This window comes from Prosopis cineraria, unplaced genomic scaffold (genome assembly GCF_029017545.1).
Source record: "Prosopis cineraria cultivar Desert tree isolate PC_DT_omini unplaced genomic scaffold, ASM2901754v1 PC11, whole genome shotgun sequence".
Taxonomy (NCBI): domain Eukaryota; kingdom Viridiplantae; phylum Streptophyta; class Magnoliopsida; order Fabales; family Fabaceae; genus Prosopis; species Prosopis cineraria.
In genome coordinates, this window is record NW_026555342.1 from 39,715,784 (window position 1) to 39,730,838 (window position 15,055).

Below are 15,055 nucleotides of genomic sequence, written 5' to 3' on the forward strand. Positions count from 1 at the left end.
CTAAAGGAAAAAAAAATGAAAAAACTATACATATACATATTTGCACAAATAAAGCATATATGTGAAAAGGATAGGTTAATTGATTCACCTCAAATTGCTATCTTTTTGCAGGTAATACTAGTAAACTTGACTGGGTAAAATGCAGGCATTTTTTTTTGATAATATAAAAATGAAGAATCTAATAAATAAGTACTGAAATGAAAGGGAAAAAAGAAAGAAAAAAAAAAGAGAATGAGAAAAATATATACAGCTACGTACTGTTGTAAGCTTCACAATATTAAATGTAAATCTTGCACCTATTTAATTTCTTTTTCACTTCACTTCAGATGAAGTTAATTTTGAAGAAAAAAATGAATTATATATGTATATATACAAAAAGCCCGATCTCCATATACTATATTAATATTTCACTCCTACGTTGAAACACTAATTAACTAATTGATTTATTATAATCTCCTGATATCTATATACATAACAAGACACTGTGTATATGTGTATATGACCACCAAGAATACCTATGCATCAACAAATACTCGAACAATATCTACTATTGGAGCCTCACAGATTGGACACTTCCCATTTTTCCATTGTAACTCATTGGCACATTTTAGGCACGTGCACATATGGCCACACCTGTAAACAAATTTCAATGTAATATCACATAAGATTTGTATTCAAGATCTCAAAATACATATAGATACAAGTTATTAGGATAGACTGCAATACTTCCACCCGTATCTATTATATAAGGCATTTTTAATTACCTCACTAGAAATAAGGAGAATTTGTTAAGTCATTAACTTTGTATAAAAAATAGAAAAAAATTAATCATTTGGTCCTTATAATTTTGACTTAGTTATTGTAATTCAGTTCTTAAATTTTAACTCATTGTAATTTAGTCCTTATAGTTTTAACTCGGTTATAATTTAGTCCTTCAACTTTGCCTTTTGCAATTCAGTCTCTATAGTTTCAACAACTTAAATATTGGTCCCTATATTTTAAAAACTAAAATTAAAAATTAAAAATATTTTAAACTTTTAATTTTTATAATATTTTGAACTTTTAACATGTATAGTATTTTTAATATTAGTAATAAAACTAGAAAGATTAAAATTATGTTAAAAGTTATTATTAAGTGATTGAAACTATATGGACTAACTTCCAAAAGGTAAAGTTCAAGGATTGAGTTACAACCAAGTTAACATTATAAGGATTGGATTACAATGAGTTAAAGTTCAGGGATTGAATTATAAGGGAGTCAAAACTACAAGGATTAAATCATTAATTTTACCTCAAAAATATAATAAAGTTTTAAATGAAAAAATCTGTGTGTGTGTGTGTGTGTGTGTGTGTGTGTGTGTGTGTGTGTGTGTGTGTGTGTGTGTGTGTGTGTGTGTGTGTGTGTGTGTGTGTGTGTGTGTGTGTGTGAGAGAGAGTAATAATTATGAGTTCGGATAAAAGTAATATCATCCACCACCTTTCCCTTTAGAAGGAGGCTGATGGTGATTGATTTTGGTTTATCCTTGTAACCTGTTTGTTGCTATTTCTGTATTTTCTGTTTATGAATGGAATTCAGTTTTCACCAAAAATAAAAAAATTAAAAGTAATATTGAAAAACCATAATTAATAGCAAGTTTCTTATATAGTAAGAAATAAATAATCAGTACTTGTGAATAATCGGTACTTAGGTATAACTTGTTTTTGGGTTGCGCGCTTCGTTTGTTTGCATTAATTATTTCGACAAGCTTGTTTTTTAAAATTGTAATTGGTCATGGGATCAGCCCTTTTGTAGATTCCTTGGTTGACATGCATTCGTCATTTAGTTTTATTTTACAATACTTAAATGACAAGTTGGTCGTGCAAAATATAATAATTTCTTTAAAGTTTCTTGTGATGAAATGATAAAAATGCCTCTTAATTTTAAAAAGTGCAGCAACTTTAGTTCTAAAATTCACAACTTTAGTTCAATAAATATCTAAAATGATTTAGATATTCACAACTTTCTCTTATCATTTTTCTACAATTAACAAAGTGCAACAAACATTTTTTTTCATTTACAACTTTGGTTTTAAAATTCATAATTCTGGTTCAATAAATGACTTAAGTGGTTTAAGCATTTGTAGCTTTCTCTCACCATTCTCTTTCATTCACATCTTTATGGTTCTAGAATTAACAAGTTTGGTTAAGTAAATGATTAAAGAGGTCTAGACATTTACAATTTTCTCTAACCATTTTTTCACTTTTTTTAAATTATGGGATATTTTTGTCATGTGATCAAAAACTTCAATAACAATTAAGTCCTTTGAAATTTAGAATGCATTATCACACTTCAGGGGATCAAATTATCATTTTTCTATTTCAGAAGGATTTATTTGTCATTCTTTTTATATGAATATATATATATATATATATATATATATACATGGAGCATTTCTACATTGTTTTAAGATTAACGTTGATGGGAGTTTTTTATTTTAACCTGCCACAGCATATTTTTGGCAACCACTAAATTTTTATTTAGGTCCTTGTCAAATAAGATTTTTTTAATTTAATTTTTTATAGAGCTAATTAATATTTTTCAATGTAATTCCTCATACATGTAAGGGTCCCCCCTCCAAAAAAAATTGTTTCATCATAGAATCTGTAATAAAACTATTAATTATTTTTTAGTAGTGTGACATTTCATAAATTGCATCTTATATGTAGATGACAATGTGATTAAAAATTTCCCTAATAAAAATAATATGAGAAACTTAAAAAAGAAAGGGTTTGCAAAATAGATCAGGGAAAATACCTATATAAAAGTGAATCAGCTTTCAACTTTGAGCAAATACAGCAGTGTCCTTTCTTCAATACTCTTTCATGGGACTTCTTTCCTTTAGCTGCGAATTATTTTATATAAATTATGGCATTTCTTTTTATAAAGAGGTAGACAGAAAAGTAAGTTACAAACATGAACATACGTATATAGTTGCTAAATTGCTCACATTTTTTTTAAATAATTTTATAATTTCATGTGTTGTTTTTCTCTTTTTCCTTTGGTCATGTACCCAATTCAGCGGATAAACGGAAAGAATAATATATATATATATATATATATTCGAATAAAATATTTTTTAAAATGAAAAGAGAAATTATCATTAAATCAATTAATCAATATATGCAAAACAGCACCCAAAAAAAAAAAAAAGCTGCTTACACCTTTGATCATTCTAGACCTTACCAGATTTATAAAATATTTTTAAAATCAATCTATTTGCCTGCATATATATTGTAAATTAATCAATAAACTCACATACAACTAAATACTTTTGTTTGGAAACAAGCCTTTTAATATGATGTTTTTTAACCAGCTTTAAATATGTGGTTTGAATCTAACCATTTCAATAATTTTACATATTTATATTGTATAATATATAGTAATACACGTTTGCAGCTAAGCAAGATCGCCATTAAACTAAGCTGGTCCCAAATTCGGATGAACTTATTCAATCCAAACAGGGAGAAGGATGTATGTGTGGTCTAAGCTATATATATATATACATACATACATACATATATATATATATATATATATTGGTCAGGCGTTGCTAAAATCAATTTCTTCATGATAATATTAAAAAAAATATATTGTGCTAAAAATTATTAATTATTATTTCATTTAAACAACAATAACGTCACAACAATCAAACCTGTATGATTCTCTCGATCCAATGATTTTTGTAAGCTCATTTGCATATCCATGCAGCTCCTAATTGATTTCCTTAACTCAGACATCTCTTGACAGAGCTGCTTCATATGCCCTCTCAAATCATAGATGAGCTCCATTTCCTATAAGTGACAGAAGCATTGTGTGTCATGAAAATGAAGAATGAACATAAACAACACAACTGGCATTGAGGGGAAAAAAAACTACATGAAATTATATCTCCAAATTAAAATTGATGTCTAATTATAAAATAAATAAATCTTCATACAATAAAAAATTCCCAAAACTTTATACTCAAGTGAAAAGAACTTTAAAAATTAAGTATAAATTGGGAAGGGAGGCAAATTAACTTAATGAGGGTTTATTGATTTTTTAATTGTAAATTTTAGTTAACAAATTTAAAAATATTTTAGAACTTTTGATAAAATGGTCTTAACAGTGTTACTCTGAGATGTTTACAATTTGGACAAGTAGCTTAAAAACCTCATATTCAAATATCTTTGGATAATGATCCAGTGAGGATAGACTTTTCTTTAACCACACGTGAGGAACTAGGTTTGGATAGAATTTCACAGTAGATACACGATTGGAAAACTCCCCCTTTGCTTCCTCGTCTTTCTTTGTAATTTGGTGTATCTACTATGAAACTTCATATGAGATTCGTAACTGTGACCTGGTTTCCCATGTGTGGTTAAAAAGAAATCTGTTGTCACCGGAGGTATATCAGTATGTTTTCGGACTCTAAATTCCTGCAAATAATAATACAATTAACGAAACTTACAATTGAAGGAGGATTCCTGGGTGAAGAGTTTTGGCGAGCATACTGAAAGAAAGAGGGAGATTGAGAAGGTTGTCTTAATGATGCAGATACTGATCTAAACTCAGAATCATCACCATCTTCGTTAAAATTGTCTCTGCATTGTGATGGTGATGACTGGTTCATAGAGTCACTCTCTCCATTATAGGAATCACTTATCAGAATCTCCTCTTCTTCCTCTTCCTCATGTTTCTCTTCTTCTTTGATCTCCTTCTCTTGATCACTTTTTGCAGGATTCAGTCGTTGCTGTAAAAACGCTATCAATTTCTCCATTTTCCCATGGTGGTTGACTTCATCATCATCATCTCGACTAGCCAAAAAATTTGTTTGTGTTCCTTGCAGGTGAGACTCCATTAACCTGTCCATTCTTTCCCGGAAGTCACTACCTAAAACATTTGACACCGTTTTTCTGCAAAACAATATAATGGATTAATACATGGAGCGACAAAATTGTCTTTCTAATTAGCAGGCATGGAATTAGCTAGGGCAAACACTCATTGGAATTCACTAAGAAATAATAGAGACACAAGACTGAAAGTCTAAATCATTTGCGCTGATCACAAGAATAATTTCATACAATTAGCCATACCACATAAAGAGAATCTGTTTGTCATAAATCTCATAAGTAGAAGTAACTATATAAAGACTAATTTAATTTTCTTTTTTTAAAAAGGTATAGTTTTTGTTCCTTAGAATTTTGCTAGGTCCCTATAGTTTCTTTTATTAATTAAGGAAATAGTCTTCAAAATTATGATTAAGTTTGGTTAAGATTCCGAAAGACGACATGTTACTGATGTGGCAAAAATGACTTGTCATTGATATGGTCAACATTAACCAAAGTTGACCATAATTGATTCCTTAATAAAAAAACCAATGTAAGTTGTACTTTAATCTAGGTTGATCAAAACTTGAAGGAACAAAAACTATGGCTTCCCAAAATTTATTATAATTTTTTTAAATAGAAAGTCAAAATTAAAAAATTCCATTTGATCTAGATAGCTCAACAAAATGCAATTTGACTGAAACCAAACCTCAATATATATATACCTTTGAAGCAGTTGGCAGATGTCATAATTTTGTGATTCATGATCAAGCATCTCCTTATACCAAGCCTGCCTAAGATCTTCCCAATAGCTCTTAGGTTTAGAAATCTGACTAATCCAATCAAAATTAGCTTCGCTGGTCTCTATCTCTTCTATCTTATCATAGATTCTCTCACCATACTCATCCTCACTTCCTTCTTCTTCTTCTTCCTCTTCCTCTTCCACCTCACCAGAACTGATTAATTGATCAGCAACATCATCATGCTTCTCCTCCCTTACTTCAACATTCTCTAATACCTCGGATTCTGCATTCAGATCAACCATGGGAGAAGAAGTTTCCGCGTTTTGAGCCTCAGAACTCGGTACCGAGACATCTGAACATGGACTAGCTTCTTTTTCTTCTTCTTCTTCTTTGTTTTGATCTGCATGGGACAGAGAGTTTTGGGTAGGGTTTGGAGGATTAATATATAATGGTGGTGGTGTGACTATGTTTTCTTTTTCTCTACAAGGAGTTGTTGTTTCAGCTACTTCTGCTTCTACTGCACTTCCATTTGTTACTCTTGTGCTAAACCTTTCCCTGCATTTAATTGAGAATTTATCAAATTTCAACCGAATCAATTTGAATCTAATAGATATTCACAATGGTTGTGAATATATATGTACTTGTATGCAAGTATATCACGCATTCAAAGAAATTATAAAGGAAAAATAGAATAGTTGATTCTTGTATTTAGATTGTGCTTTGTTTTTAGTTCCTACAGTTTTATTTTATTGTTTTCAAACCTTTTAGTTTAATCTATCTGCAACGTTAGTTCTTATAATTTTAAAAATGATCATAACAATCATGAATTAGCAATGACAGAGTTAATTTTGCAGTCACTCATGTTAACCACTTTGTTCATATTGTAAAAATATGCTGACATACAAATAAATTGACAGGTATGACAGGTAATAGGGTAAAAGAAAAAAAAAAAAAGCTTCATTGTATATTTGAATTAAACAGAATGTGGGAGAATGCAACATCAATACACATTAATAATGGGGTTAACAGTATACATTAGCAAAATTAACTCTAGAGGTGCTAGCTAATGGTGATATGCATTTTTATAGGGATTTTGCAAATGGATCAAATTAAAGGGACTGGGAATCACGGAATAAAACTATATAGACTAAACCAAATTGTAACGAAAGTAGTATAGGGACCTATTGCTATATTTTTCCAATTATAAATATAGTGGTGAGATAAGAACTCTACACATTTATAGTAATATTTTTTCCATGTTATGAATCTATGAATACAGGATAATTCAAGTAGGTATTTATCTATTCTTATTTCATGAAACTATACAATAAATTATTAAATACAATTTTGATCCCTCTAATTATATTATATAAGTTTTGATTGGTCACACCCCTGCCCAAAATTTGAAGTCAAATTTAATAATGTACAAACTTACATGCCAACTTTGAGTGTAAGTTAACGGTATTAGCGTTTAAGTGGATAGACCATTAAGTTTGATGTCAAGTTTTAAGGGAGTAATGGGATGAGAGAAAAATTGCATTATATAGAAAGTTTCAACCCTAGTGACATACGCTTGTTAATTGTCAACTAATTATATATCAAATGTAAGAATAAGTTAATAATGATAAAAAAAAGCATTTAATTAAACAAATTGATAAATTTAACAACAAACTATGTATGAAAAATGTAAAGAGCGACCCAAGGACACTTTATTTAACTAATCAAGGGAGTTGAATCAGCTTCTCTTGATGCAGCCAATGGTAATAACAACACCCTCAAGTTTTCTAAGATACTGAGCAATAGAATTAAAAAAAATAATGAAACTTTTAGTCTCTCAAATTTGTGTCAATTATTAATTTAGTCCCTTAAGTTTAATTTTTATCAATTTGATCCCTCATGTTTTTTCAATTATTATGTAAGTTCTCTATGTTTTAAAACATAAATTGAGCTCAAAATAATCTAATATGTAATGTATATTTGATGATTTGGCATGTATGTATAGCTAAATGAAAAAAATAACCCTCAAATGAGTTTAATTTTTATTGATATATAATCCCTTATAATGTGTTTTATTTTCTTGTTTTTTAAAATTTTAAAGTCTATTTTTTTATCTAGATAATTATATTTCTTTTCATTAATTTTCATAGTTGCTATCAATAATCTATTGTCAAAGTTTGCAAATTTTAATGATGCAACCATTTTTAAAACAATAAGGACGAAATCAGTTATCGAAGAAAATTTAAAGGACTACAATGATAGAAATTAAACATGATCAAGGACCCAATTGACAATTGGGACAAACTTGAGAGACTAAAAATTGCATCGTTCCATAATAAGAGAATGTTAAAGAGTAAGGTTGGATTATTTAAAAAAAAAGAAAAGAAATTAAAAATGAAGATATATGATAATGATAAAAGGACAAAAAAAGAAAGAAACAAAAAGAAGGATAAGTGAGAAAGATCAAACATGAAATTAATTAGATGAGAAGCTAAGAACCTTAAGCGCATAATAACAGATCCTTGAGGTAATTGCTTGATCTCTTGTGATGTTGTTGATGGCAAGCGACGTTCATCTTTAGCTACCATGCCATGCTGCATTAGTCTTAGTCGAAGTAATGACTGCGTGCATAATAACACACAAACCCAGTTATGACAAGATCATACATTGGAAGAAATCTTGCACTGTTTTGCCTAAAATGCCCTAACTAATTAATTGAGAGTCACAACGTGATGCAATGGCTATTTACGAACTCAAGGATAGTTTGAAACAGACAAACAAAAAATTAACGAGAAGGATAAAGGAGATTAATTTTTTTCCCATAATTATAATCATTCCTCACTATATTTCAAGCGTCTAGTTTGGGTGCTTATTAGAGAGATGAACACTATGATGCTCATTACCTTTGATAATATATGTACCATTCAAATTTAATATAGATGATCAAGATTCAAAGGTTTTCAATTTTATTTTTATTTAATATTTGTTAAAATAAAAATGTCTAAAAATTATAATTTTTGAATAAATATGCTTGATCATTATTTATCACCAATCTGGATGATTCAAGTTTAATTTAAATAGTCAAAATTTAATATTAAATGTTTTTAAAACTTTAAATTTATTTATTAATTTTATACCGTCCAAATGGATAATGAACATATTTATAAAAAAATTTATAATTATTATAATTTTTTATTTGGATAAATATAAAATAAAAATAAAAATAAAAATCTTTAAATATTGATCATGTAGATTTAATTTAAACAATCAAGGTCTTATCCTGATGAGTACGGAAACCAGACGCATATGTCAAAGGGTGCCTGCTCAAAGGGTGTCTTCTCGCATATACAATTGCTAATTAAAATATTCAACCCACCTAGTTATAACTTTTTTTTTTATTAAAATATTCACCTAGTTATAACTTTTTCTTTGTTAAAATGAAAATAAAGGACACAATATAACAACGTTCTTACCTGAATCCGACCTCTATGCGAAAACTTGGAAACAGCTGCACGATCTGCAAGATTATTGAGCTCGCGATGACGATCACGCTCCATCTGCATAAGCTAATCATTGAAGGCTTGTCTTCCTCTAATTCTCGGAGAATTTATCACAAAGCTCCTATTATTCTCTATTAGTAATTGTTCTGGAGATCCCATGCCATAATTTTGCTGATCTTGATGAGATTGATTATTATTATTATCCACGTTAATCTCTTCACTGCTTGTCGTCGTCGTCGTCAAAGTTAGCCTTTTAATAATATCTGCCACCCTATGTACTGATCTCTCGCTCTGATAATGATCTCCTTCATTGTGAATCTGCCCTTGTGGTGATGAATCATCTGATGAACTTTGCGGTGAAGATGATGCGTTAGGGCTTGATTTTGGAGTTGACGATGACTTGGACGTCGTCGTGTTTGATGATGATTGGGTTAGTCTCTTTTCCCATATTTGAACCAGTGATGAAGCTCCAAGGTTTGAGATATCACAGGGTGAGAAATCTGAAGGAACAGGAATAGGAGATGGTTTTTGTTTTCTTAAAGGCGGTGACAACAATGATGACGGCGAGGACGATGACGAAAACGAAGACGGTGATGGTTCTTCTCGGTTAGGGCTTGAGGACGACAACGACGACTCATCTTGATCTCTTTTGTTGGATGCAAAACGTAGGGTTCCAAGGTTGTTCTTTGTGTCCCAAGATATATGGGAATTATTGTCGTTGTTAAGTTGGTCTTTGGCGAAATGGTTGAAAAAATGTTTGGCTTGTGGGGCTCGATGATGGTGGTGGCGATTCCTCGTATTGATGCAACTAAATGGCGAGGTTGATGATGAAGCAAATTCAACTTGGGACGAAGCCATTATTGTTTTTCTCTGATTGATGATTCAAACCCTAATAATCGAATACTGATTCATGAAGGCCATTTTTTATCATTGAAGCATATCTGAAGAATCTGAGAGAAGATGATGAAGAAGATGAAGCCATTTCAGGGGAATACAATTGGTAGGTGGTGATACTGACAACATGATGACGATTTCAAAAATAAATTCATCACCAGAGAACTTTGTTTTTGCTTTAAATTTTGAAGGCCTCAACGAAGAAAAAAGGAGAGGAAAGTAGTTTGTTATGCGAAAAGAAAGGAGATGTTTTAGGCTTATCCTTGTTTTGGTTGTCTTTCCATGCCACTATTGGCTGTAACGGATGTGATGGAGAGAAAATTGAGAGTAATTTAATTTTTAAATTTCAATCATTGTTTTGAGAACCAGACCGGACTGGACGGTCGAACTGTCAACCGGTCTGGTTTATAGGAAAAAACCGTTTTAGGAGTTGAGCCGGGTTAAGCTGGCGGTTGGATCGGGAACCGGAATCAAGCTAGGAACCAAATCTGGTTTTCAAAAACCGGACTGTTCAAAAAAAAAAAATTTTATTTTTATCAAATTTTTTTTAAAAAATAACTAATTTTTTTAATCATTTGATATTATATTGTATATGTGGCTTGTTAAGTCATGATAAACTTAAAATATTTGATTTTTTAAGTTAAATAGCAATTACATATGTATTTCTTATATTTAAATTATTATATTCATATATAATTTTTTTAATTTAATTATTATATTATTATATTCATATATACCATTGGTCCAACCGGTTGAACCATGCGAATTATAAACTGCTGACTTTTCCAGTTCAATGTTCGGTCCGATTCTAAAAACATTGATTTTAATGTTTATTTTGAGTCTTAAAATAAATTTCATACGTCTTTGAACTGTAGGAGTTGTTATTGTTTCATTACTTTTATTTTTAAATAACTTGTGATTGTCTAAATGCATTAGTTGATTTTAATTTTCTACTTATTCAAAAAATTTAATTTGCTAATAACTATATTTCTTTTTATTATGTTTCTTTTAAAATAAAAAATATTGAAATTTAAATGTTGACATTGAATATAGATGATTTAAATGACCATGAATCCAACTTATACAATGAATCTAAACTTCTATCTTTCTCCTTCTTTATCAGGTCTCAAAAAAGAAAAAAATTTCCTTATGATAAGACAACATAATGTAGATAATACTTAAAATATTAACTATCTCTATTCTTTTTTTCTTTCATTTTTTTTGGCCAGCTATCCATCTTTATTCATTAAATTGAGAATTTTTTAAATACACAAAAACTAGAGAAATTCTCAAATAGACCAGGTGTGCCACATTATTGGTGATCTATCCAATAAAAATATGACATTTAGATAATATTAAATATAAATTGATTCTGATATCAATGATAATAGAGAAAAAAAGGCAATAAATTAATTATACATTCTATTATAAGAATAAAATAAATTAAAATAATGTCATGCAAGATTTTATTTAGATCATTTGAAGCATTTTTTTTGGACAGATCACAAATGACATGATGTACTCGGTCTACCTAAGAATTTTTCCTAAAACTATACAATTCCCCAAAACTTACCCTTTTTTGCCAACCATTCCCCACCACTTACTCAAGTTGTGAAACTCTTTAAAAAGAAATTAAATACTTATACATTAGTACATAATTTTTTTTTCCAAGGTCATCCCAAATAAAATTTAGCTACAGAATTAACTTGTGAGCGTTCTGTAATCAACGCCTTGATATCATTTAATATTTTGTGCTTGTCCAATTCGGACAAGAAAAGAAAGCAAATCCATCCGTTGCAGAACTTAAGGTTGTTCACACATAATTATTTAAGCATGTTCCTTAAAAGCAGAAGATATTAGTATTTAACATAAAGTATATGCATAGCAAATTAAATTATAGGTGATGAGTATTGCCAACTCACTTTTCAAACTTTTTAGTCTATGAAGGATGGTTCTGGTATACAATGCATGATGAAGGTTTCTAGTTAAGAAAAAAAATTAAGTTGGAAAGTTCTTGAAAGTTGCAAACAAAAATATAAGAATATAGGACATTTAAAGTCAGACACATACGAAATCCCTTCTTTGTTCTTTATCCTTGCATCATGAGTCAAATAAGTATCTTTCTAAAATAATTAAATTCTTTTTATGCATAGGTATCTTCTTATTGATCAAGGTAATTTTGTGAGACGGTTCAATGCTATATATAGTCATGTTTTTTGGTGAGAATTCGAGCCTTGATTCTCCTTTAAAACCATGAATACCGGTACAGTACAAATTTATAAATTTAAATTTATATAATTCAACAACATTTAGATATTGACATATTTTAATCAACTTGAGTAAATAATGGCTGAATTGTTGTGCTTGTACATTTTGATCAACTTGAGTATATAATTGCTGGAGCGGTTATTCCCCCAACTTGGCAACGGGATGTAATTTAATTCAAATACAGAGCAATTTGTTACATCCTACATCGAAAGGATTTGGAGATGATCTTAGGCATATAAGCAGGTGCGCTATATGCTCCACTAAACTAGCTTTCTGAGGAGAGAGTAATTGCTCCAGAACAAAATGGTATTAGAGTCGGACATGGGTTTGCCCAATTATGATAGGCCCTTCTGGTGTGCCACCCATGACGGGAAGTCACGGATTGATCAAGAGAATTGTTGTGTCCCACATCAAAAGGACTTGGGAAGGTCCTGGGGATAAAAGCGAGTGTCTGCACACCCTACTGAATTAGTTTTTAGGAGAGAGAGCAATGGCTTTGTGACAAGTTGCTCTTCTCCATTAAAGGCAAAAATTGAAAGCATTAGAAAGAATCTAACAATCATGCCAAACACTTAAACTCCTATACATGCAGTTGAATTTACTTTCAACTATATAGAGTTTCACCTAGCATGACTTTGTAAGTCAAATCTTAGGTCTAGCTTATGATTAACCTTAGTTATGAGGAACCCTTGCAAAATTTCTCAACATCATGTACCCTTTTCTCGTTCCTTTAAGGGTTAAGATTCATTTTTATCTCCTAAATTTTTTTTAAGAAATGTTAGGTACCCTGTATGTACTAATAAGTGGGAAAATTTTCCTCTTGAACTATTTTTTTAAGAGCACAAAAGCCCTTCCATCAATTTGCTGTTGTAACATCCTACAAATTAATCAACAGTTACTTAACCTAACTAAGGGGAAAATTATTAAATAGTGGGTTAAATAAGCTAAGTGTGATTAGGGATCTTTTAGAGATTAAAAATAATTAAAATATTAAAATGTAAACATTTTATTTTTTTTAAAGAAAATATCTATAATAATGTACTCAATTATATGGTATCTTACTATAAAATGACCTAAAATTCAAAGAAATGATTAATATTTATTGTATTTTATATATTTTTTAAAATGTACCTAAATTATTTTATTCAGCTATTTGGGCCTTCAAACCTAAATTTGATCAAGCTTGGATTGAATTTTTGGGACATTGAAAAAAGCCTTATTTTGTTAAGGTCAGCCTTAAATTTTTTGAGCTTGTTCAAGTTAGCCTGTTGATAAAACACATTATTTACACAATTTATCTATTCATTTGGGACCCATTTTATATGTCAGATTCCTCATTTCGGTGTATTCATAGTCTTAAAAGTAAGAAAATCGCCTAAAGGGCAAAGTTGTGTACCAGGGCTATTTTGGTTCGAAAATGTATAAATAGATTAGTCCAAATGTGTTTGTTTTCTAGGAGAATGAATGTAAAATTATATTTTGAAAATTCAATATGGTTTGAGAGATATTAATTAAGAATCACAAAATTAGGGTTGTTGACTTTGTTGACCTAATTATGGTTTTGTCCATGTGTGCGTGCATAAATGTTTTATGTGGAGCAGCCCTTGGATTGAATTTTATTATTTCTCTCACATCTAAATAATTAATATCATGACCCAAAATATGATTTATTATGTCACATGCATTTATTTGATTAATTTTGTTTATTTTACGATATAAGCGACATATGTGCACTTGGACTTGTATCAATTTGTGACTCTGAGGTGGCATGCAAAATGGCTAATGGATGGGGTAGATCATATTTCCTAAATGCAAAGCATGAGATTATTCATATTAGCATAGGAATTATCACTCAACCAATGAGAAAGTACCACCTAAGGGCATGTGCATATAGTGTGAAGCTCTCCTTGATTCTAATTTCTTTTTAAATTAATTCTTCAGGCCAAATCTGATGCAAAAACATGCCACTCAGCTCTTTCATAAAGGATTTTTAGATTTAAACATTCATTCCACCACACACCCATTCATCTCTTTCATTTTCTCTCTCTAGTTTATCTTATTCTTTATTTTTCTCCTCTTTCTATCTAAAACTCTAGCTATCCAGCCACTCCATCTCCACGTCCAGACATCAAACCTCTATAAAATTACCACCATTCCATTCCTCTCTCAAGGCCAAACCTAACCCTATCATTTTCATAGCGTTTTGAAGCTTTAAATCCTTAAAAGCCATGGAACACCACATGGCTATGTTGAGTTCTTGAAGGAGCAAGATAGTTTTTGATGTTTTCTAGCTAAATTCTCCATGAAATCCTAGGAAGGAGTTGATGGAAGTGGAGCATTAAAGACTATATTTGGCTAAGCTCAACTTATTCTTTATTTTGTTTCAATTTCATTAGTAGACTATGACTATGGTTGATTCTAGTTCAATTTGACATTAGTTTAATGGTTGGATTGTAAATGTTTGTATTGGAACAAGTTTGTTGGCTTGAATTGCTAATGGTAATTTCAGCCACCTCATGATATTGCATTATAATATGTGATTTCTATTAGTAAATGTCTTACATTGACTTTGCATGTAATTGTTTGGTAAATGCTTGATGAATTTCTCAAGTTGCATGGTTTTGTGCTTGGGTATAGCTCTTGACCATGGCCTTAGGAGAGGAGATTTGATTAAACACTTAGTTAATCTCTAAGCTAAGCTAGTGAGGTTACTTAAGGGGCTTGTAATTAGAAACTAAGGAATTGAATTGGTGATGCTAGATTTCCTAGGATAGTTATTTTGAGTGATCACTTTTTCAGCTAAGG

The 15,055-nt window shown here is 30.3% G+C and overlaps 1 protein-coding gene across 1 annotated transcript; it reads right to left on the reverse strand.

The window, feature by feature from the left end:
- Positions 1 to 385: 385 nt before the first annotated feature.
- Positions 386 to 10,081, reverse strand: LOC129284964 (uncharacterized). Its single transcript, XM_054920488.1, is given in 7 exon segments — positions 386 to 633; positions 2,795 to 2,882; positions 3,693 to 3,831; positions 4,491 to 4,935; positions 5,574 to 6,146; positions 8,088 to 8,209; positions 9,062 to 10,081. Coding segments are annotated over 7 exon segments (2,370 nt in total). The 5' UTR covers positions 9,947 to 10,081; the 3' UTR covers positions 386 to 515.
- Between the last annotated feature and the right edge of the window lie 4,974 nt (positions 10,082 to 15,055).